Below are 25,723 nucleotides of genomic sequence, written 5' to 3' on the forward strand. Positions count from 1 at the left end.
TGAATTTTATGAAACTTCCCTGTGCAATGCATTTAGAAGTTTACGTTACCACTTCGGGGGTTAGAACAGCAAATAACGTTTCTTTAGGCATCCTTGGAATGGATTTATCTGCTGTTGTGTATCAGAAGGTTGAAACATAACAGGTTCCAACTTTTCTCCCTGGATTTTGCTATGGCTCCCACTGAAACTTCTGAGCTTTTGCTGGCTGATGAGCACTTTGTTTATTTCTGACTCTAGAGTTTGCCAATCAGCATTTCCTTTATCTGCTTTTAGAATTTTTGTTTTTGTCTTGATTTAGGTTTTTAATAGAATTAATGTCTCTTTTTGTAAGATTGTTTTCTAGTTTTTTGTTTTTGTAAATATATCCCATGAATTAAAAAATCACAACCATATACTGCTGCATACCATATATTTCCAACATCAGCAGAAAAATAACCAATATTTGGCAAAAACTAGTAACAAAATATGACATTCCAGTTAATACCAAATTTATTGAAAAACCAGGCACAAAACTAAGGTCTATATTATGTAAAAACTACACTGACAAACACCACACCAACATTTTTTATAAAATACAGTGTGATAACTGCCACGACTTCTATATTGGAGAAATAAGTAGAAAAATGGAAACCAGATTCAAAGAACATAAAAAGTCACCTTCACACGTTTTCGAACACTGCAAGTCAAATAAACACAACATAACCATAGAAAACACTCAAATACTAAATAAAGAAACAAATATAAACAAATGCAAAATTAAAGAAGCCTTACTTGTACAACAACTCAAACCCAAAATAAATCAATACAAAGGAACCCTTTTATACCTGATATTAATAAATATGATCAAACATCTAAGTGCACCCTCTACATTCCTACACTCAGTTACACAACCCCATTCAAACATGTGGTCAGTTACCTTTTTCTTTCTTTATGAACCTGACGATGACTGAAGAAGGTTGAAATGTCGTTTGTTCTTCTACATAAAATTTTTCTCAACCCATACGAGCAGTTTTACATATACAGTGAAGCCCCTTTAAAGTAGCCACCTTCGGGACTGAGACAAACTGGCCTGATTAGAGGGGTTTCACTGTACATAATTAGGGATTATGTATATGAAAAAAGGGATTGTGATTGAATGACCACTTTCTTTTTTCCTTTGTCTTGCATCTCATATGTACTTTTCCCCTTTGGTTTTTTCCTCTCTCTGCTGATATTTGGGTTTTGCTGTTTGGGTAATTTTTCATTTCCATGAGGAGATTAGCTTGTCACATCACTTGGGGGCTTCTGATCAGTTCACATTTTTTTATAATTGGACAGACTATGTTTTGATCAGAAGTTATTTTTTATACTTTTTGAAGGGTGGATTCCATATTTACTGTTAGCTTTACACATACTGTTTTCTGGTGTCTTTCTTTCTTACATCGATTCTGATAGGATCTCCATAGATATATTGAAGGGTTTTTGCCAATACCCTTCACTTTAACCTATAATTTGTCCTTAACTCTTACTTTACATACACAGTTTCTTTGTTGTTGGTAACTTCTAGTTAGAGACTCAGTTTTAATTTGGGTCATTTTTCCCTCCATGTATGTCATGATCTTATATTTTTTTCCATTTTTGAAGCTTCATGTATTCACTTCAGTTTCTGCCAATACCAAGTAGTGAGTGAAGTCTGTTTTCATCAGAACCTCATATGTCACCTATTCCTCCCATCCCTTCCCTGTTCCTTCAATTCTGGATACTTCTTTTCACTAATTTCCTTGATGGACTACCACCCATTGCCACCAGGACTGGTGACTACCCTGAGGGTTCAGGTCTTGTGGGAGCTCAAATGTTGGTGTTTCTACTTTGCTAGCTTTTCTTTGTTGACAATCAATGGGTACTGAGAGCTATTTTGATAAGTTTTATTGTCCAGTTTCCTTCCTTTCCCATCTGTCTACCCTTTTCTTTTCCTCCTTCTTGAGATCCCATGACATGCCTTCATCTGTCAGAGGCAGTTTGGGATTTAAAATATATATGTATAAAAAATTTTCTCAACCCAAACAAGCCATTTTTACATATATATTTTTCTCTACAAGTGAGTTTAGGATTTACATTGCACTGAGAAATCAAACCAGTTCACCATCCTGGGTTTTTTTTTCCCATTATTTTGTTTTTCCCAAGACAACTGGGAATTGAATACACTCATTGCACTCCCCAAGGTCACCATAGAGTCTTATTTTTCACCCTGAGATGGGCATTTTCACTTGGGTTTAGGTGTCAATAATGCATGTCTGCCTTTTCTATCTTAACATCCTGTTAGGGCTTCAGTTTTGAACTTCTCTTCAGTTTGTTTATCTTGTGATAGTTTACCTATTTCAGGTACTTCTTTTGTATTTGCCTTGGCTCAATGGGTTATTTGTTTCTTTGTGTGAGGTTTTGTAAGTCTTGGGGTTGCAGTTCTATTATTACATGGATGTATGGTTCCTTTTAGCTCATTCCAAGCAGGAGATTGACCACTTGCACTCACCACCTCCTTTCTGTAGCAGCTCTTTGGGCTGGTTGTTTACATTAGAGAGAATCTCTCTTCATCTTGCCCAATTTCTGTGTAACATCAGTTGCACTCTACTTTCTTCACATCCATCTTCCATAAAAGTGTGCTAGTGCAGATAAAATCTCTTCCATTGTTGAATTTCCTGCTGATTAGCCTTTGTGGCTCAGGTGGCAGAATTTCTCACCTGGCTATTTGACCATGGGTCTTCAGTCTCCTCACTTTCTGGTTTACAGAAGGCCCTCTGCCATACCTTCCATTTTGCGAGTTACTATGATGTTTTAACCTTCTCTATTCTTATTCCCCACACGTCTGTAGTGTCTCAGGAGGTTTGGCTTTCCTTTTCTCTTATTTTCTACATTCTATCTCCCATCTTTACTCTTTTCTGTACTCAAGTAGACTCTGTATCCAGTTGGAGACTTCAAGTGTAATGTAGAGCATACAATTACCCTTTGTGGTGTGTGCAACCATCTTTCTTTTCCCTGTCAGTCCTTCTCCCTTTGCGATATTTCCTCTTTTCCCTTAAGAATTGGGTCTACTTTCTGATTTTTTGGCCTACTCTCTTGTGGATGTCAGTTGACTTATCAAGTAGGTCCTGACACACCCTTGCCACTCTACAACTCATGATTTCCACCTTTGTGTTATTTATACACATGGGTGATGAATATACATGACTCAAAAGTGATGTGGTTCTATTCCTCTGATCTTTGGATCTTTTTCTCTCATGATCAGGAGTATCCTTTCCATGCTTTCAGGGGTACTTCTGTTATTCCTTCACACTGGCCATCCTCTTTCTAATGTGGGAATGTAGCTGGTGTCATAAGAAGAAGTAAGTACTGTATCAGAAGTTATAATTTTCTTATACTGAAAATGTATTTCTAACAGGTATTTACCTCTCTCACACTGCCTACTTTTCTGGCACTGACACCTTCTTCTAAATTTTGGAGTGTGAAAATTCAGTACAGGAGTGTAGAGAGAGTCACATGTGTCTTGTGAGCATGTTATGCTGGTATTGGTTGATGGATGATGCATGAGAGACATGTTAGAATATACTAATTCCAATGGAGGATACACAAGTATTTTGACATGCCTTTTGGTGTGGATTCTTTATGTGGTGAAGGGACCTCCCAGAGAAAGTTTTGTTCATTTGGTTTACCTCCTCTGTGATTTTAACATCCACCCACATGTTTGGCATGTGTGGCAACCCATGAAGGGGAGGAGAGGATCCTGGTGGTTGATGGGTCCAACTCTAACACACTATTTTAGCCTTGAATTCCTATGGGGGGTCATTTGGCTGGTCCACTTAAGCTAGGGTCAACCAACCAACCAGTGTTGGATGTTTTCATTGGGTATTGTGGACATTGTGTCTGATGCTGGTGTTTGGGTATAGTGCTAATGAAATCCTGGCATTGCTACAATGTCCTTGATTGGCATTGTAGTGCATCCCCTCATAGGGCTCCATAATGGGGTGGGTTCAGTGGGCACTGAAATGTATTCCATTTATTATGAATATCCCCATACCTGAAAAAAATAAAAATTTAGAAATTGTGAAAAAACAGATTATCAGAAAACAATCATGCATGTACAACTCTGTACAGTTACCATTTCAGTCGTATTCTGTACCTCTATTTCCAATTATACATTCCTTATCTGAGAAATCCTGAGGGCAAATGTCACTCTTTTTTATTCAAAAGGGATTAAAGGGGCTTATTGGGTCCTCCAAGTCAGTAAAAAATTACAATTTGGAAACATTTTGTTGGAAATATCTTCACCACAACATTCTAAACTCCTTCTGAATTCAAGGAGTATCAGGGATATACTCATCAAAGTTACTCTTCGTGCAACTTTGAATTCTTTCAGAGGAGTTATAGTTGAGAAAAATTTAAAGAACATTCCCAAGTCGGAGATCCTTGATGATTTCCCCAGTCAAGGTGTTTCTGCAGTGTGCTGAAATTCCACTAATAAAGACAGAATTAAGGTACCTACAAATGTAATTATTATGACATTCACATTGGCATGTCCACCTACCATTATGAAAGCAGGATACTTAAATTCTTAGGTTAGGCCATATATTTTAAACCCCCTCTGATATTTTTAGTGTCAGAGATTTGGACATTCAAAGATCTTTAATATGTGCTCATTGTGATGACAAAGACCACAATGCATACAAATGCAAACTATAACCATGTTGTGTCAACTATAGTGGTTCACACCCCTCACACTTTAGTTCTTGCCTTAAGTGGGTGGAACAGAAAAGCATACAATGTTTAAAGACTGTAAATATTCTTTCTTATCTAGAGGCTTGGAAATTAATGTCTGCCACTCTATCTCAGACATATGCTGCTGCACTTCCACTGTAGCAGAGTCATTTTCAAAGCATCTCAAGCGTTTTTTGCCCTCCATTATTGAGATGAATATCTACTCCCATTTCATTCCCCACTACTTCTTCCAGTAGCTCCCCAGACCCACTTCCTTTGTGTCTGGGTTCTAACATTTCCTCAGGTCCATCTTCTTCCCAGGCCCCAGGATGCAGAATGATCATTCGTTCATGTCCTCAGTCACTGCAACCTTTTTCCAGTGATAGAGGCCTGCCCAATCGACCCAGGGCAGGATCCATGGAGGTCAATAGATCTCCTTTATTAGAAGGCTCTACACCCAATTTGCTTATACACAAGTAAAAATGACCACTTTGATATTGTGGAACTGTTGAGGTTTACATTCTAATCTGTATGACATCAAAGCACTTATTGATTCTCACTATTCTGTATGTCTTTTCTTACAGGAAATATTTCTGAAACCTGCAAATACAGTCACCTTTCAGCAGTTTTTTTTGTACAGAAATGACAGGTTGTGTGATGGATGCTTGCATAGAGGTGTGATACTGCTGATTGATCAGCATGTACTTACCCTGTTGTTGCCACTTGGCACACCCTATCTATCTTCTGGAGAGACCTATAATCAATTGTATTTTGATACTCTCATTGAACATTTGCCATCTCCATTTCTAATTCTGAGGGACTTTAATGGATATAATCCCTTCTGGGGAAGTTCTGATATTAAAGAGAGGGTTCACTTCATAGATTTTATGCTTTTTGATCACAACCTTGCTCTCTTCAATACTGGTATTCATACTTTTATTCATACACCTAGTCAGTCTTTTATCTCTTAGTCTGCTCCCCTTCATTTTTTCTCACTTTTCATGAAGGGTTGACAGTAACCCAGGGGGCAGTGATCATTTTCCTGTTAATTTGTGAGAGACTGGCTGTGGTCAATGCCATCCAATCTGCATGCCTCGATGGAAGCTGGACCAAGCCAACTGGCCATCTTTCACTGCTCTCTCAAAACTTGATCCTGCTGTTATCTGTAAGCCATCAGTGACATCTGTGTGGCAGCAATAATTGACTGCATTGTCCAACAAGTTGCTCATTGTATATCTAAAACCTTGACACATTTTCCACAGTATCCTTGTCTGTGGTAGAATCTTGCCTGCCACATTGCACGGAAGTCTCTAAAACGGGGCCTAGGATGCCTCTTGTACATATCCCACACTTTTGAACCACTTCACTTTTCAGCAAGCCTGTGCACATGCTCGGCAGGTAAGAGGTCAAAGCCAGCATATCTTCTATCACCAGTTCCAAAGTCATACAGGACAAGATTTGGAGGGTCAATGGGCAGTATACTTCTGTCCTCCTTTCATTCTTGCTTTCCAGTGGTCAGGAAGCTGCTGATGCCAAGAGCATTGTCAGTATTCTTAGCAAAAGCTTTTGCCAGGTATCTAGTACTTCTGCTTCATCCTCCACCTTCTTAACCATCAAGACTCGGGCAGAACGATCTCCTCTTTCCTTTCAAGCTGATTTTCTCTATGACTATAATTGCTCCTTTACACTGATGAAACTCAAGCTGGCTATTGATCAGTCAGCACATCAGTTGGACCTGATGATATACACTATGAGATTCTGTGCCAACTCTCTCTTGTTTCTCTTGCTATTCTTCTGGTTGTTTTTAAGTAGATGTGGCAGGAGAATGTTTTTCCTGATGCGTGGCACCAGCCTTTTTTCCTGCCTTTCTCTAAGCCTAGTAAGGATCTCAAGATTTGATCAAACTACTGTCTATTTAAGACCTGAGAGATGTTGGTTAATGCTTATGTTTTTTGGTTCCTTGAATCGAACAACTTCCTCTAGCCTACCCAGTGTGGGTTCCGATGACAGCGCTTTTCTATGGACCACCTGCTTTGACTTGAAACGTTGATCGGAGGAGCACTTCTCAAGCGACATCTTGTGTCAGTATTCTTTGACCTTAAGAAGGCTTACAATACTATGTGGGGTATGGCATTTTGTGAGACCTCCATTCTTATGGGTTGCATGATCATTTGCCCGTTTTTATTAATTTTTTAATGAGCAAGCAATTCCATGTTCATGTGGGTTTAACACCTTACTGTTCTTTCCAACAGGAACTTGGTGTCTCTCATGGCTATGTCTTGAGTGTCACACTTTTCATGGTAAAGATTAATGCCATCACTTAGACAACTTCCTCATACAGTTGCAAACGAGCTCCATGTTGATGACTTTCACATCTCGTGTCAGTCGTCGAACATAAGGTTTATTGAGCAGCAGCTATAGACTGTCCTCAATTATTTACTGAAGTGGATCACAGAGAACGGTTTTATCTTTTCACTTTCTAAAACTGCCAATGGAATATTTACCCCAACCCTGAACTTCGTGTCAGTGAAGTTGTGCTTTCTGTGGTCCTGAGACAAAGTTCTTGGTGCTTTTTTTTTACCATAAGCTGACCTTTATACCACACATCATGCAACTATGAGTCAAGTGTGTGAGGGCACTGAACATCTTCCATGTCTTCTCTTTCACCTCCTTGAGGAGTGGATGGATGTTCTATGCTAAAGATCTATCATGCTTTCAATCGATCAAAAGTGGATTATGGGTCTTTGGTCTGTGGCTCTGTCAGGAATTCAGCCTTAATTTTGATCCTTACTACAGCATCCCATTTTGGGTTATGTTTTCCTTTCTCAGTGAGCCATGCTTTTTCAGAAACAGACACTGTCATTGTTCATTATGGCCTTCGTATCCGTGCATAGGTAGGTGAATTAGGTCTATTCTCAGATAACACTGCTGTATCCACTAGTCAGCCATCCCAGCATGGCTTATTGTCATTCCCAACTGTGATCTTTCTTTGAGTCATCTGTTATTTGCCAAACATATTTCGAATCATCCTTCCATTCCTATTTATATGGATGGTTTGAAATAAGGTGATTCTGTGGGCTCTGCCATGGTTAGTTGTGGTTCAGTGTTTGTGCACAAAACCCTCCCCTTTACAGTTTCTTTGTTCACTTCTGAACTGTATGTCATTTCTCTTGCTCTGAATCACATAGAATCTAAGCAGTACTCGATTTGTACTATGTATATTGACTCACTTATCTCTGCTGGTCCTGAAATTGTCTCGCATTTGTTCTCACCATGTTCTTGCCGATATTTAAAACTGACTGGCCCATTTATCTTTAACATCTACTTCTATCCACTTCTTATGGATGCCAGGCCACATTGGTATTTGTGAGAACGAGCTAGCTGACACCACAACTAAGTTTGTGTGTTCTGATGATATCACTGCTGTGCCTGTTCCATACATGGACTATGGTCCTGTATTCAAATCTCATTTCCATGCTAGTTGGTAGTTGACTTTAAGTGAGCAATGTGAAAACAAGCTTTTCGTCATGCCATCATTATGACACTAAATGACAGTACCATTTTAGATGTGTTTTATCTACAGGTTTACCCCTGATGCTAGACAGTGTCATTGGCAGTGGTGACACTGTCCACGTTACAGATTTTTTTAGTTTTTTAAAGGCCATTGGCTTTTCTAATGCTATTTAACTTTTTAATTCAAAAATTGAACTGTTTTGTTTTAACATGATTCATTTTTAAGGAATATTAATAATTTTACTTTATTTTTAATTTTTTACTGGTTGCTTGCTGCAGATAGTCTAGTTGCTCTGCACCATAAAATGCCAACCAATCAATCTGTGACATGCATATAGAGGGTAGTACTGAACAAGAATAGCTAATCTTGTGAGGGAGGCAAGTACCTATTAGAAATATATTTTCTGTATAGGAAAGTTATAACTTTACACATATTGCAAAACACCCACATTAAAAATAAAACAGTGTGAATATCTAATATTTAAATATTTCTAAAATGTATAAAAGAACTTTCTAGAAAGAAGATGTGAGCATAAATATAATTTAAGTGAATTGAGAAATGGTATTGAAAGTTGCCTTTCCATTAACACATTAAGAATTAGAAAATGTATTTGGCCTCCTTTATTCCATGTTATGAATGTTTTTGTATTTGTAATTGTTCATGTATTTGAATAAATTTTACATGTATTTTATCCCGTAGGCTCTCGGGGATCAGAGTGCTGCCATGCTTGGCCAGATGTGTTTTGATTTTGGAAAAGCTAAAAACACGTAAGATATAAATTTGGGATTATAAAAGTCAGTAATTTTTTGTTTGTTTCTTTTAACTTTATCGAGAACATTCTTTTACAGATGATTTAAATTCTATGAAAACAAGCAGTACAATTCTAGGCAATTTATAGTAAATTAAGTTTGAACCTCAGTTAATTGTACTTTTTAATTTTGTTTGCCATGAGTTTCTTCTAGTGTATATTTGTATGTATATAATTTCTTTTATTTCTGTTGTACAAATACGTGTACTTCCTTTCACTTGTGGAAAGAGTTAAAAATTTTGGGCATCTTTTGTGATTTAGAGTTTATTTTGAAGTTTATCTTTCTTTCAGTTATGGTACAGGAAGTTTTCTTCTTTACAACACAGGAAAACAGGTATTTAGTCGTTTATTTGTTTGTCCCACGTTTATTCTGGGGAAAAAGTATATTAAAAAATTCACATGGTGTTTGTCTGTAACAAATTAGTTACACAGGTCTACATCTTATGACATGCTTATCACTGACTTTTGTATTAATTTTCTTGTCTCATAGTCAGTTTTTATGATCATGGTCGAAGGGTTGCTTAGCAATATAATGCATTGATGATTGCCTACACTAAGTCTTTCAAGGTTTCATAAATCTAACCATTGAAATGGTACATTGAGATTTATAAAAGGAAATTCTTGAAAGCAGTATTAAGTAGGTGGAATATGTAGATTTAGCCAAAATCACTACTTAGAAGGGTGTTGATTAATTATCTTGTTTGATCCTGAAATTTAGTGCTTCAGACTTAGAATTGGATTTTGTATGTTTTTAATTAGTATTTATTTATTCATTCTTATCTTAGACACAATTAGCATCTTAATGTTTAATTAAATGTTCTACAGTTGACCAACCCACAAAATATCAGTGTTACTGAAAAAGTCTTTTATAGGTTGTAGTTACTGTATAAGAGTTACATATATACAATATACAATTCATTTATGTAGCTCGTACAGTATTGTGCAAAAAAGGTTAAACAATTGCATTGTTATACAAATTCAGTCAAAATGATAATGATTAAGAATTTCTGTTATTTTAGCATTGAGGCCAGTTTCATGTATTGCACTCACTAAACTAAACATGATGAATATGAAAGCTGGTTTTTCTTAATGAATTTCTGTGTTAAACTGCTAAATTTGAACTAATAAAAACTAGCTATACCAGCCAGTTATAAATAACATCAGTTGGTCCTTTTTTCAAAAAATTTCACCTGTGATGGAATATATTCGATAGTAATGTCAAGTTAGTCTTTGGGTCTTGCATACAGTTAAAAATACAAGAAAATATATAGAATATTTTTTCTTTTTATGTATATTAGATGTAATATACTATCTCTGATTATTAAGTAGTAATAATTCATGAGTATTAATCTTTAACGTTCTTGATATTTTAGTTGTTGTAGGCTTCAAAATATGGAGCCCTATATACCAACTGACATCATGTTTTATTACACTTTAAACATAGATTCTTGTAAAATACTGTAGTAATTTGTTTGAACAAACTATGCCCACATTAACAACATGTATTAAATCAATTTCAGATCCTCTACAAATTGTTTAAGGTGTGATATGCTTTTGAATAAATCATTTTGTATTAAAAATTATTATTCTTATTCTAAAAAAAATTATAACAAAAGACAAATATGTCATTATGCTACAGAACAGTATTTGCTTTTACAGATAGTTTGGTCACAACATGGTCTGTTAACCACCATTGCTTACAAACTAGGACCAAATAAACCCACATATTATGCTCTAGAGGTAGGTGTTGTTACTTTAAGTATTTGAAACATGATTGTATGTGTGTATGCGTGCGTGTGTGTGTATATCATGTAACCAACTAATGTATTTCTGTTCCAAGTTAGTCATCTGCAGTCATAAGAATTAAAGTTTATGTATTATATATACATTTTGAGGTTGAGTTCTCTTGACCCAAAAATTACTGGTTTAGTTTTATACTGTATACTGTTGGTGAGGGCCTTGTATTGAATCATATTGATGAAAACAAATTAAGTGAAATCATTCTTTATCAATATGCATTACATATAGAAACTTCAGCAAGAAAATAGGGCTATTTATTGTGACATTGATGGATTTTGTTTTCATTTTATGTGATTTTTGTTACTGAGGGCCTTGTAACCCACAAAGTATTGGATCCACAAGAAGTTAGTGCATAAAATGGTTTTGAAAAATGTTTTATTTAAAAACCTTAAATGAAGGAATAATTTAAATAAGAACTTTATTACAGAATTAAAATTATTTTTTTACATCTTCTCTTTTTGAGCATGGAGAAATTGACAGACCAAACATTTTGTTACAAAACTAAATTTATAATGATTGCAAAATGTTTTTCTTTTTGATCTTTAAAGTCCTATCTCAGTGCACTGAGACGTTACTACTGTGCTTAGTTTTGTAAGCAGTCAACAGCAGTTTGTGCTTTCTTATAATAATAATAATAATAATAATTTAACACATTAGAAAATAGTTATGTATTCATAAATCAATTTCTATCAGCTATTAAACCCTTCCCTCTATATTATTATAATATGTCAAAGAATACTTTCAAGCATAATCTCCACACCTTTCATTTGATATACAATGTCTTAAATTTGTTGCTTGATTAGTGAACATCAGTTTCAAACAAACATACATGTGTACATAATGTAATTATTTCCTGTAAACTTTTTTAGGGAAAATGTAACTTTACTTTTTTTATTGATCTTTTATAAGTATTTTTAAGTGACTAAATTTTTATAATTTAGTAATTTTTTCACCATGTTTTTGAGCATAATCAGAAGAAAGTCTTAGGAGTAGTATTTGAATGATTGGCTAGTGTAAAAGAAGTTAGATATTAAGAAGTTCAGATGATATACTTTATTTTAATGATTCAGTAAAATAAACATTTTTATCAAGTTCCTGGGTTTTCTGAGTGTAAAATAAGATGAAACAAAGCATTTAATAAAGCAATTTGTATTGTGTTTTTCTTTCAATCCATTTCTATGAAATATAAATGACAACTTTGACTTGTTAAATGGTATGTATCTCTATGATTACTTCTTCAAAATATAAGTGCCCCATTAAGATGAAGTGCAGTTTTATTTTTAAAAGATGTTTTGCCTTATTATGCAAAAGAACCTTGTACCACACAGATATAATAATTTATATTTAACATTAACTACTATATTTAAGTTTTTAAACTTCACCTCATAAAAACAAAACAAAATAGTTTCAGTCTTTAAATATGTGCTCAAGGAACAACAGCTAATAAACTTCTTGGATTTTGTAAACTACTTCAAAGGATTTTTTTATTAAGAATGAAATAATTGGTAAATTTTAGTAATCTCACACAGATTCGTTTTTCATTGTAGCATACACCACATTAATTTTTATTACTAATTTTCTATTATTTTGCACATAGAACTTCAAAGAAGGTTTAATTTTTATTTTTACTCCAAGGTAAGAAATTATGATAATCCAAAAATCACTGAAAACGAGGTTGATGCTTGTAATTTGTAGCACTGATTCAAAGTAGTGTTTCAAGAGCAGTGTTCTGCCAAGCATGTGATTATTTAAGTCAGATGCTATTGACTTAGTTTAACATTATATTCATTAATTTTTAGTTGAAATGTGACCTGTGGTATTTTGTATTGCCAGGGCTCTGTTGCTGTTGCAGGAGCATGTGTAACATGGCTTCGTAACAACTTGGGAATTTTAAATTCCAATGGTGACATTGGTATGTTGTATTTATTTTTTACTTCTTTTTCTCTATTGAGCTATGTTTATATTTGGAAGACATAATATTTGCTGATGTTTTCAGTATTTGTGCACAGAATCTTGGTCTCCTTTATGTTTTGTCACTTTCTCTAATTATAACTTATTGCCCCAGTGACATCTTTCATAAAAAAAAAAATTAAAGTTAAAGGTTTTGAATAGATTTATATTATACAACTTTTCATATTTGTGCAATCAAGTAATTGTTATCAATGTTGATCTAATAATTTGTTGCTTATATTACTCAGATTCAATGGACTTAATCCACATAATTTTAATATTTTAAACTTATCTTGTTATTTTTGTATGTGATGTTAAATGGTATTCATAGTTAATTTTAAAACATTTGATAATTTTTTTTAGTACTACTGCTAAATGTTACCATGTGAATGGTTTAATTCTTTAAATGCTTTTACACTTGTTTTATGCTATATTTTGTTTGCTGCACAGAAAAACTTGCTCAGACTGTAAGTGAAACAAGTGGAATGTTTTTTGTACCTGCATTTTCTGGACTCTATGCACCTTACTGGCAGTCTGATGCTAGAGGGTAAGTATTTTCAAATTATCATAACAAAATGTGTTTTGGTGGTGATCATCTAGAAATACAGCTTAGTAGGACAGTGATCTGTTCTGAATGGAAACCAGCAACAGTCTACTAAAATTTGAAAGTAAACAAAACTTCATAAAATACTAAGGGTGCTCATTTTATTCTAATACACTCAGTTTCCCACCCTCTCAGTGTGGATTCCTGTACATGGTGAGGGGACCTCCCAGGGAAGGTTCTGTTCTTTCAATTTACCTCCTCTGGGATCTAAACATCCACCCACGTGTTTGCCATGTGTGGTGACCTGTGAAGAGGAGGAGAGGATGCTGGTGGTTGAGGGGTCCAACCCTAACACACCACTTTGGCCTTGAATTCCTGTGGATAGGTGGCCTTGGGGTGGCTCTCCTTGGATCATTCAGCTGGTTCACTTGTGCTAGGTTCAACCAAGTACCAGTGTTGGATGTTCTCAACAGGTGTTGTGGACATTGTATCTGATGCTGGTATTTGAGTATAGTGCTCATGAAACCCTGGTGTTGCTGCAGAGTCCTTATTTGGCATTGTAGTGTATCCAATCATAGGGCTCTGTGGTGGGTGGGGTCAGTGGGCACAGAAATATTCCTTTTTTTATTATGGATCCTCCAACAAAAAACTCAAATAAAATAGTGAAAAACAACCCATAGGTAAACAACGACCATGTCTTGAAGATTCTGAGCAGCAATCTTCAACATCTGTAACACCTGTTGTACCTCATTTTCTTATACAACATTCTCTTTCAGACAAACCTTTAGGGAAGATGTCTGTCTTTTTCTTTCAGAAGGGACTAGAGGGACTTGTTGGCTCTTCAAAGTCAGTAAAGAAGCTTTGTTCTGATGACATTATTGGTGGAAACATCCAATTCTCAACACAGTGAACTTCTCTTGCATTCAAAGGCAATTGGGGATGTATCTATTAAGGTTGACCTCATGCTACTTTGAATTCATCACGAGGAATTATTGTTGAGAGGGATTTGAAGAACATCCCTAAGTCAGAGATTCTCATTGGTTTCTCCACCCGAGGAGTTTCTGCAGTCAGGTGTATCTCCACTTGCAAAGATGGAATTATAATGCTGATTGATGTCCTCATTCTGACATTTACATGACCACATCCACTTGCCATCTTTATTGCAGGGTATGGCCATACATTCCAAGCCTTCTCAGACGTTTCCAGTGTCAGCGGTTCAGTCACTCGAAGACGTCATGTCGTGGTTCCTTGACGTTCGCTAGTTGTGGTGGCAAGGACCACCATGCCTTTGAGTGTGAAACGGACCTTCATTGTGTCAGTTGCAATGGCTCTCACCCGTCCTACTTTTGTTCTTGCCCTAAATGGTTGGAAAAAGAATGATTCAAAACATTACTTACCCTGAGGCTTAAAAGTTGCTGTCCACCACTTCATTTCAGATGTATGCTGCTGCACATTGTTCCATTACTACAGTAGGAGTGCAGATGGATCTTTGTGCTTCCAGAAGAATCATTCTCAAACCAAATGAAACGTCTTTTGACTACCATGGTTAAAAAAGTTGATTTATCAACTTAACACCCATCTCTGTCCCTAACGTACGTTCCAGCAAATCCCAAGATTCACTTCTTTTGGTTCTGGGTACGAGCATTTCCTCAGGTACACTTTCTTCTCCAACCCCAAGATGCAAAATTCATGTCCTCAGTTGCTATAATCCTCTTCCAACAGCAAAAACCTGCTCAATCGACCCGGGGTAGGGTCCATCGAGGTCAATAGACCTCCCTCAAAAAGAGACAGTAAAGAAAAAAGACGTGATCGTAAACAGAAGGGTTTTCCATCCAATTCTCCTACACGTAAATAAAAATGGCCACCTTGATACAATGGAACTGTTAAGGTTTACATTCTAACCTGGATGACATCAAAACACTGTTTCCTACCATCTTGTTTGTCTTTCCTTACAGGAAACATTTCTGAAACTTGCGGATACAGACACCTTTCAGCAGTTTTTTTTTGTACAAAAAGGACAAGCTGTGTGATGGACAAGTACATGGAGTAGTGGCACTTTGGTTTATCAGCATGTGCCCACCCTGTCTTTGCCACTCGACAGACCCTTGGAGGCTGTAGCCATCTGTGTTTCCTTGGGTTGTACCATCACTGTTTGTTCTCTCTATGTTGCCTGGAGAGACCTATGATCAATCAGATCTTGATTCTCTCATTGAACAGCTGCCATCTCCCTTTTTAATTCTGGAGGACTTTAATGGACATCCTTCCCTCTGGGGAAGTGCTGATATTGATGGGAGGGGTTGCTCTGTACAGCATATGCTTTCTGATCACAACCTTTCTCTTTTCAGTAGCAGTTCTTGTGCTTAATTTCATGCAACTAGTCAGTTCTTCACTGCTATTGATCTCTCAATTTGCTCCCTTCACTATTTCCCACTTTTCATTGAGGGTTGATGATAATCCACAAGGCAATGATCATTTTCCTATGATTTTGAGAGAGACTGGCTATTGTCAATGACACCCGACCTGCATGCCCTGGTGGAAGCTGGATCAAGCAAACTGGCCCTCTTTCACTGCTCTAGCAGAACTTGATCCTGCCATAGCCTTTAAGCCATCAATACATGACTGTGTGGCAGCAGTAACTAACTGTATTATACAGGCAACTGCTCAATGTATTCCTAAAACCAAAACACGTTTTCCACGATAACCTCATCTGTGGTGGAATCTTGCCTCTCATGTAGCAAAGAAGGCTCAAAAATGGACCTGGAATACATTTCATAAGTATAACACACTCTCGCACTGCATTGCTTTCTAGCAGGCCCGTGCACATGCTCAGTGGGTAAGACGTCAAAGCCAGAAGGAATCTTGGATTAAGTTCATAACCAGTATATCTTCTACCACCAGTTCCAAAGTGATGTGGGACAAGATTCGAAAGGTCAGTGGGCAATATAATTCTTTCCCCCTCATGATCTTGCTCTCTGATAGCCATCACTGATACTATAGGTGAAAGCTTTTGCTTGGTAGTTAACACTTCCGCTTCTTCCTCCACCTTCTTAGCCATCAAGACTCGGGCAGAGCAACCACCTCTTTCCTTTCGAGTTAATTGTCTCTATGATTATAATCATCCCTTTACACTGGTGGAACTCAAACTGGCCCCTCATTGGTCTGGTAGTACCTCAGTCAGACCTGATGATGTACACTATAAAATGCTGCACCTCTATCTCCTGCTTCTCTTGCTATTTTTCTGATTGTTTTTAACTGGATCTGGCAGGAGAATGGTTTTCCTAATGTCTGGTGCCAGGCTAATGTCCTGTCTTTCTCTAAGTCTGGGAAGGATTCTAAGATTCCTTCAAACTCTAGTCCAATTGTTTTAATGAGCTGTCTCTGTAAGACCTTCGAGAGAATGGTTAATGCTTGTCTTGTTTGGTTCCTCGAATCCTACAACCACCTCTCACCCACCCAGTGTAGGTTCTAATGCCAGGGCTCCACCATGGACCACCTGATTTGACTTGAAACATCAATTACAGAAGCCTTTCTCAATGACAATATTTTGTATCAATATTCTTTGACATTGAGAAGGCTTATGATACAACATGGAGGTATGGCATTTTGCAAGATTTCCATATATATGGGTTGCATGGCCATTTGCCCATTATATTAAAACGTTTTAATGGACAGGTGATTCCAATTTTGAGTGAGTGACACTTTTCCGTTCTTTTCTACAAGAACGTGGAATATCTTGGGGCTGTGCTTTGAGTGTCACACTTTTCACTATAAAGTTTAATGCTATCACTGAACAAATCTCTCTCACTTTTGCAAATGGGCTCTATGTTGACGACTTTCACATCTCATGTCAATCATGAGGTATATTAAGTGGCAGCTACAGAATGCCCTCAATTGTTTACTGAAGTGGTCCACAGCAAATGGCTTTAACTTTTCTCTCTCTAAAATTATTAGCATGCACTTTTGCTACAAACGGGATATTTACCCTGAGCCTGAACTCCGTATCGGTGAAGTTGTGCTGCCGGTGGTCTCTGAGACAAAATTCTTGGGGTTTATCTTTGACCATTAGCTGACCTTTATACCACACATTAAGCAGCTACAGGTCAAATGTACAAGAGTACTGAACATCCTCCATGTCCTCTCTTCCACCACTTGGGGAGTGGATTGATGTTCTATACTACAGATATATTGTGCTCTTATTTGATCGAAACTAGACTATGAATCACTGGTCTATGGCTCGACCTTAAAGATGCTGGACTCCATTCATTATCAAGGACTTTGGCTGTGCACTGGGGCTTTCCGTACTTCTGGAGTTCAGAACTTGTACACAGAGTCTCTTGAACCTTCTTTGCACCTCTGCTGTTTGCAACTGTCTTTACTATATGCCTTGAAACTTTGTTCCTTACCAAAGCATCCCACCTGGGGTTGTGTTTTCCTTCCTCAGTAGGCCATACTTTTTCAGAACAGACAATCTGTCATTGCTTCTTTTGGCCTTCATGTCCAGGTGCAGTTGGCTGAATTGGGTCTGTCCTTAGATAACATTGCTGTATTCACTGGTCAGCCCAACCCACCATGGCTTTTTACAGTCCCCAAATGTGACTTATTTTTAAGTTATGAGTAAAGCAAACAATCCTGATTGGAAATACTGTCTGTTATTTGCTGAACATCTTTCTAACAATTCTTGCATTCCTATTTATACAGATGGTTCGAAATCAGGTGACTGTGTGGGCTCTGCCATGGTTTGTTGTGGTTCGGTGGTTGTGTATAGAATCCCCTCTACAGTTTCTGTATTTACTGCCAAATTGTATGCCATTTCTCTTGCTCTAGATCACATAGAAGCTAAGTAGTACTCAAACTGTACTATTTATAGTAACTTGCTTAGTTCTCTACCAGCCCTGGAATTGCTTCACATTAGTTCACACCTTGTTCTCGCCGATATTCAAAACCGACTGGCCCATTTCTCTTTAACATTTATTTCTATCCAGTTTTTCTGAATACTAGACCACTTTGGTATTAGTGGGAATGAGCTCGTCAACACCACAGATAAATCTGTTTGCTCTTGTACTATCACAGCTTTGCTTATTCCCTACATGGACAATGGTCCTGTATTCAAGGCTCGGCTCCATACTAGTTGGCAGTCGACTTGGAGTGAGCAACATGAAAACAATCTTTTCCAAATACAACTCTGTATTGGACTTTGACCATCTTGCTTCCATAAGGATCGAAAAGCAGAAGTTGTCCTAACTAGACTTCGCGTTGGTCACAGTTTTTTAACTTGTTTTATTTTATCTGGGACTGATGCACCAATGTGTTGTCTGTGTAATACTCAGGTCACAATAAGCCATATTTTACTGTCTTGCCGTCGTTATCACTCTCAACGACAGCACCATTTTAAACATGTTCTGTCCCAAGGTTTATCCATTTAGTTAGACAATGTTATTGGTGATTGTGACCATGTCTACTTTAGAAATGTTTTAGTTTTTTAAAGGCCATTAATCTTTTTAATGCTATTTACTTTTTCAATTTATAAATTAGATCTATTTTTAATGTCATTCCCTTTTAAGAATCAAAGTCATCTAGTTTGATTTGAAATTAGAAAAGGGCCGCAACATCAAATAACTCAAAACTAGGAGTGGAAAAGACCAACATCAGGTGATTAATACTGCTGTTTAAAACTGCCTGTTAGTCATCCCAGCAAGTTATTATTAAAATATTGTTACGAGTCTTTTAAAACTTTGATTACTTTACTTTCTGAAAATGGCCATAACGTCAAATAATTCGGAACCAGGCCTGGACAAGTGACTGGTGGATTTTGTAATTACCTGTTAGTCTTCCTGGCGAGTTATGATAATTACAATTATGTTACAGAAAGTCCTCTACAACTTTTATTACTGTAGTTTTTTTCTTACCTCTGTAGACTAGATGTAAACATTGGTTTTAATGCTGTTTATGCTTTTTCTTAATTTTGTTTTATGAATTTTTACTTTAAATATAACTTTTTATCTGATGTTTGGTGCAGATAGCCTAGCTGCTTTGTGCCATAAAACACCAAACCAACCAACCAACCAGTTTCCCATAAGAGTTCTGTGTTGAAAGAGAACTTCAAAGACTGCAAATTATAGATGCATTTTTCAGTTTAAAATAACAAAAAATTGAAATGAGGTTGCAGTTTCCAAAATGATTGAGAAAGTTGCAGTTTATATGTCATATAGACTGCCGAAGTGAGTGCCATCTCTTTCAGTTGAATTTTATCACCTTAAATAAAGAATTGTTAGTTACTATCTACATGCTTGATTTAAATGTATCAAAAACAAAATATGGTTACATTTGTAGAGCCATTGATTGTTTGTTTTTGTGATTTCATACTTTTGATCACAAAATAGAAACTGCCATAGTATTTTGGTAGGAAACTAAAAAGATTATAAGCATTGGATACCTATTAGAGACAATTCTTGACACAAACCATAGTCTAGACTACATCTGGAACACCTACATTTTCTAATAGTTGAATATTCTTTGTCTGCTTTGTTGTTGTTTCTTGGCCTGAAAGTGAGTTTTACTGCTTGAATTTAATTTAGTAATTTTTCTTACTCTCTCTTTTTTTTTTCCATAAATGTTTTGCACAACTTCTTCAATTTTCAAAATTTTTTATAGAAATACAGAAAGTTATCAGAATTCTTGTTTTAAACTTTTAAAACTTGTGAAAGCACTGAAAAAAGTTGTAACATGATATCAGTAGAGATGCAGTTATTTCAGTATGTGATAATCAAAGTAGGCTATGTTTGATAGACAGAAATATATAAGATTTTTTATGGTTTGAAGGAAATGCTGTTTTGTACTATTTAACAGTTACGAAAATTTTTAAATTGATGTCTTAGTTATACATAACTTTTTTCTTGTTACTTTAGTATTATGATAGGCCTGACTCACTTCACCACCAGAGCTCACATTGCCAGAGCAACTTTAGAAGCTGTTTGTTTCCAGACAAAAGAGGTGAGAATACTTTTATCTATTTAAACATTTCTTTTGATATTCTGAAAAGAGTTTTGTGACTTTTGTATTGCATGTATAATTTGTTAAATTTGTATTATGATTTTTTTTATTTGTTTAACAGTTTATGATTCAGAAGACACGTATACCTATTAAAAGACTCACTGAACTTAGTTCTGAATATGAATAAATTACAGAACGAATTTACTTTTAGTACTTGAGATTTGAAAGGCAAGTGCAAAGATTTCTAAGCATGATCAGGACTACATTAATGTCATAATGAATATATCATTTACCAAAAAATAAAGTTAATTTTTAAGTCGCAAAAGTACCTAAAAATGTGTTGATCATATACTTTAAAACTTAAGTCTTTTGAGGTATTTCACCAGTTTTGATAAAGGTTTCATGTAAACTATATCCACCTTATTGCTTGACTGGAAGTGTTAGTATTATGTTTGAAGTAACATTTTTAGCAAACAATAATTAGTTCGTAATTAAAGTTTTATGTAAAATGATAAAAACCTTATAGCATGAGAGCTTTCAAAAGGTGGGCCTTTCTTCTCCAGTTTATCCTGAAGACTTCTTGAAGCTACATGTTTTTCTTACATCAATAATGTTTTATGAATAATCTAATTTTTACTAAAAGTTTTGAAATAAATTTGTTTTGAAGCAAGCTATTGTAAAATGTCAAGGATAATAGAAAACCTTTGTAGTGTTTTTTTCATGCAAAGATCAGCTTTTAAATACATAATTTAAGTACCTAAACATTTAAAAAAGAATTAATTGAAAAATTTACAAGATTGGTCTCTAATTAATAGATAAAGTTTTTCAACTTTTAAAATATATAATGTACTGTTTGAGTTTAGAACATCTATCTTATTTCTAGCTCAAATGTGAGTGATTTGAATTTGAAAGGAAAAATAACGATTTTTTTCCCTGAATAAGAATGTATTGTGGTTTTCTGATTCTGTACAAATTTCTAATTACTGTTTTTGTCATCCAAGTTTAAGTTCATTCATTAGAATAGTACTTATTTTGGGGTAAATTATTTTAATATTTAAAACATTTTAGGTCAGTCAGGACAGGCTTCATTGTTATAATGCATAATTTTAATGCAATCAACTTACTATTTTAATTTCTTTTGGGAATTGGTAAAATATCACTGTAATGGTTCTTTTTTATTAACTTGCATAATATTTGAATTGATAATACATGAGGAAGTAAGAATGTAAGCCCACATTTTGTAAGGACAGGAAAGGAAAATCATAGAACAGATAAAAACTGCCCTAATATGAGTAGCATGATTAGTTAATCTAATGGAAAAATAAGCCCATAGTTTGTAAGCACAGGAAAGGAAAATCATAGAACAGATAAAAAAAACTGCCCTAATATAAGTAGCATGATTAGTTAATCCAATGGAAAAATAAGCCCATAGTTTGTAAGCACAGGAAAGGAAAATCATAGAACAGATAAAAAAAACTGCCCTAATATAAGTAGCATGATTAGTTAATCCAATGGAAAAATAAGCCCATAGTTTGTAAGCACAGGAAAGGAAAATCATAGAACAGATAAAAACTGCCCTAATATAAGTAGCATGATTAGTTAATCCAATGGAAAAATAAGCCCATAGTTTGTAAGCACAGGAAAGGAAAATCATAGAACAGATAAAAAAAACTGCCCTAATATAAGTAGCATGATTAGTTAATCCAATGGAAAAATAAGCCCATAGTTTGTAAGCACAGGAAAGGAAAATCATAGAACAGATAAAACTGCCCTAATATAAGTAGCATGATTAGTTAATCCAATGGAAAAATAAGCCCATAGTTTGTAAGCACAGGAAAGGAAAATCATAGAACAGATAAAAAAAACTGCCCTAATATAAGTAGCATGATTAGTTAATCCAATGGAAAAATAAGCCCATAGTTTGTAAGCACAGGAAAGGAAAATCATAGAACAGATAAAACTGCCCTAATATAAGTAGCATGATTAGTTAATCCAATGGAAAAATAAGCCCATAGTTTGTAAGCACAGGAAAGGAAAATCATAGAACAGATAAAAACTGCCCTAATATAAGTAGCATGATTAGTTAATCCAATGTAAAAAGTGCAATATCTTTCATAAACTAAATTATCTTCAGAATAACTGAAAAATAGAAGAAAATATAGTTTTATTTTAAAATAACTCATATTTGTTAGGGAATTCAAGAGAGCTTATGTACTTTGTACATTACAAGATATTGCTCCATTTGAAAAAATAATTGCATTTTTAATTATACAAATAAAAATTTAAGATGTGCATCAGTGTACTTAGATTTGTATGTTAAACTGAATCATACCTGGTTTGATATATTTCAATTTTATTTTGGTTCATAAAACTTAAGCTTTCTTGGCCTGCAGTATATTTTTATAATTTTTGAATTGAAAATTTTCTACAATGATTTAATTTTTTTCTGTATCTTTATGGCTAAAGCATAAATTGTTGTGTGGGTATTGGGTAAAATCTTGCTTTTGGTGTAGGTATTTTAGCCCAGTGGTACCTATGTTGAAGCCAAATATTGTGAAACTTGACAAACAGTTTTACACATGGACAGTTTAATGTTGAAATGGATATGAGGAAGTGACGTGATGATGTGAATATTTGTCGTGTATTAAGATTCATGTTAATACGTTCAAACAAGATTACCATTTACCTATTTCAACAGCAAAATGGCCATGTTTAAAAATGTTTGCCATGAGTTATTACTTAACTGTCTAAAAATAAAATAATAAATTCATCTAGAATATTTGTGAAAGGAGTGCAAAGATAAATAATGTTAAGACAATTATGGAAAATATTATTAATTAAAACCCATTGATGAGATAATTTAAAGCTACAAAAGAAATGAGAACAAATACACTGAAAATGCTAAGATAGATTCATATAAGCATATACACAAAATGTCTTCAAAATCGAGCCACTTTCTTTTTTATAATTCTTTTTCAACAAAGGTTTCCAAGTATATTTTTTATCTTACATATTTTGTTGCTTTCTTAACTTGATAAACCAGGTATTTTTTATAGCTACATTTAATCATTTTACTTAGAAGAGAATGGTTATAGATTTATAGCTTATAGTTAATTTAATATGAATAGTTCTGTTTTCTGATGTATATAATACAGCTTATTAAATAGAAAACATTGTAAAAGAAATATACTTGTTTAAAGTTACCAAAATCGTAAGTGAATGTACTATTGATTTAGTTGTGATGTATAGAAGCATTGAACTTATTTGACAAGGGTAACTTTTGTTTAAGGCATCCTCATAAAACTTTATATTGATAATGCTATAAATAGTTTCATTTTGCTCCCCAGTGGCACAGTGATATATCTGCAGAGTTACAATGCTAGAATCCTAGTTTTGATACTTGTGGTAGGCAGAGCACAGATAGCCCATTGTGTTGCTTTGTGCTTAACTTCAAACAAACGAAAAAGTTGCATTTTATCAAAAGCTGTATAATGTAGGTTTTAAGCTGAATGTAATATTTAAGGCAAGAATCTTTAGAAAGAATTTTATCTGAATAATATATTTAAAAAAAAATTATTACAGTCTTGTTTTATTTTTGCTTTGCAGAAGAGTTGTGTGTATGACAAACTCATTATGACTTTAGTTTGTTGTTGATGAGACATGCAATTTTCATATGTAGCCATCTTTTAATGAACTTCAATTTGCATTTATTATTATTATTGTCCCATGTATCTTAATTGTTAATTACCTGCAATGTAGTTTGGTAAAATCCTTAATTTGTGACAAGTTTTCAGTGTTTAAATTCACTATTGCATCTAAATTGTTTATTTTAGATTTTTGTGTCTGTTTTTTTCATCTACTTTAAATTATGAAATAAATAAATATCACATTATACCATATATGTACTTTATTCAAGCTCAGCTATTTGCATAGTGTAATGTTTATATACCTTATAATTGAGTTTTATGTTTTTTATTTATCCAAAAATTGGTATCAAATTTTCTTTATATTTTGGCCAGCCTTTGAGAGAAATCTTCACCATTCCCTCTAATGACTGTACTTTGTTTTTAATTGCTCACATTCCTGAGCAAACATGGAAACAAAAGATAATTGCATTGCAAGTGCTGAAGTATGTTTGAAATTAGCAAGTTTAAGCCATATTTGGGCATTATAAGTTTCATTTGACAGGCCAAGTTGGTGAATTGTTTTAATTCACAGTGAAAAATAAATTGTAAAAAACAAGTGGGACTTGTAGCTTTAATTTTATTACTATCTTTCTGCAGTTATGATCTTTTGTTTGAACTTTCACAAGCATAAAAAGTTACGGTGTGCATGTTTTTTTTTTCATTATAGTTTGAACCAACTTCTCGTCTTGTCAATGGTCCAAAGAAGTCTGAGCCAGTTGACAGTCTTAATGTGGTAGTTGTCCGTGGCCTTATTTATAGTGTAATTGGTCCAGTGGTGTTTCTCGTGGGGGCTCTGAGGTTGCACTTGTGGGTAGTCCTGGACATTCAGGAGAGAATTTAATTTGTTCTTTCCAGTTCCTTACTTTACTCTGTCAGCTTCTCAAGAGGCCAATTTTGATCAGCCACCTTAGACTCTTTTCCTTCAATTTGTAAATTGTGTGTAATGTTTTGTATCTTTCCCCAGTTGTTTTAGTCTGTGCCTTTCTTGATGGTGGAATAGTCTAAGTGTAAATACCTAGTTCTCTTCTCATCTTATGATATTGCGATTCATGCAAGGAGGTTGACTGCTCAGTTTCATGAAGGGTTAGCTATGCCGTGTTTGTCAGAACAGCATGTTTTAGCCTACTACTGCCTAGGGAGATGTGTACTTAGAATCTCAAAGAATAAACCTGTTCCTGAAAAAGTGGGGGTTTCAAAACAAAATCTGTGGTCAACTTAAATATATCAGTTTTCTAGTATTTGTCTGCTCTTAACTTTAAGTGGTTTCTAATAAACTGATATGACATTCATTAATTCAAATGTGTTGTGTGTTACACTAAGATAATTAATGCCATGAATATATCCAATCAATATATTCATATTAATGTTTATTAATACAAATGTTTAGTGTGCTCCATGCAGTTAATTGATGTTGTGAGCATATCTAAACAATAGAATGTTAATTAAAGTAAGTGTCTTGTGTGTTAGACACAGGTAATTAATCTCATGGATATGCCTAAAAAACAGAATGTTCATTGCTTTCTGGGTATCACTTGTTCTGCTTAGATAATTGATGCCATGAATATGGACTGTGGTTCTCCCTTAAAGCAGTTGCAGGTGGATGGAGGAATGACTGAGAACAATCTTCTTATGCAGATTCAGGCAGATTTGTTAGGCATTCCTGTTGGTAAGTGTTTGTGATGATATAGAAATTGTAAGATTTA

General features: G+C 34.9%; 1 protein-coding gene across 3 annotated transcripts in view; it reads left to right on the forward strand.

Annotated features, from left to right (window-relative positions):
- LOC143240211 (glycerol kinase-like) overlaps positions 1-25,723 on the forward strand; it is a 53,086-nt gene that overhangs the window by 17,829 nt on the left and 9,534 nt on the right. For all 3 annotated transcript variants that reach the window (XM_076482312.1, XM_076482313.1, XM_076482311.1), the window contains exons 9-15: positions 8,942-9,009; positions 9,342-9,384; positions 10,710-10,790; positions 12,684-12,762; positions 13,251-13,347; positions 20,250-20,334; positions 25,566-25,686. In XM_076482312.1, coding sequence (XP_076338427.1) covers positions 8,942-9,009; positions 9,342-9,384; positions 10,710-10,790; positions 12,684-12,762; positions 13,251-13,347; positions 20,250-20,334; positions 25,566-25,686 — 574 coding nt within the window. The remainder of the gene's footprint in view (positions 1-8,941; positions 9,010-9,341; positions 9,385-10,709; positions 10,791-12,683; positions 12,763-13,250; positions 13,348-20,249; positions 20,335-25,565; positions 25,687-25,723) is intronic.

Source organism: Tachypleus tridentatus, chromosome 13 (genome assembly GCF_004210375.1).
Source record: "Tachypleus tridentatus isolate NWPU-2018 chromosome 13, ASM421037v1, whole genome shotgun sequence".
Taxonomy (NCBI): Eukaryota; Metazoa; Arthropoda; class Merostomata; order Xiphosura; family Limulidae; genus Tachypleus; species Tachypleus tridentatus.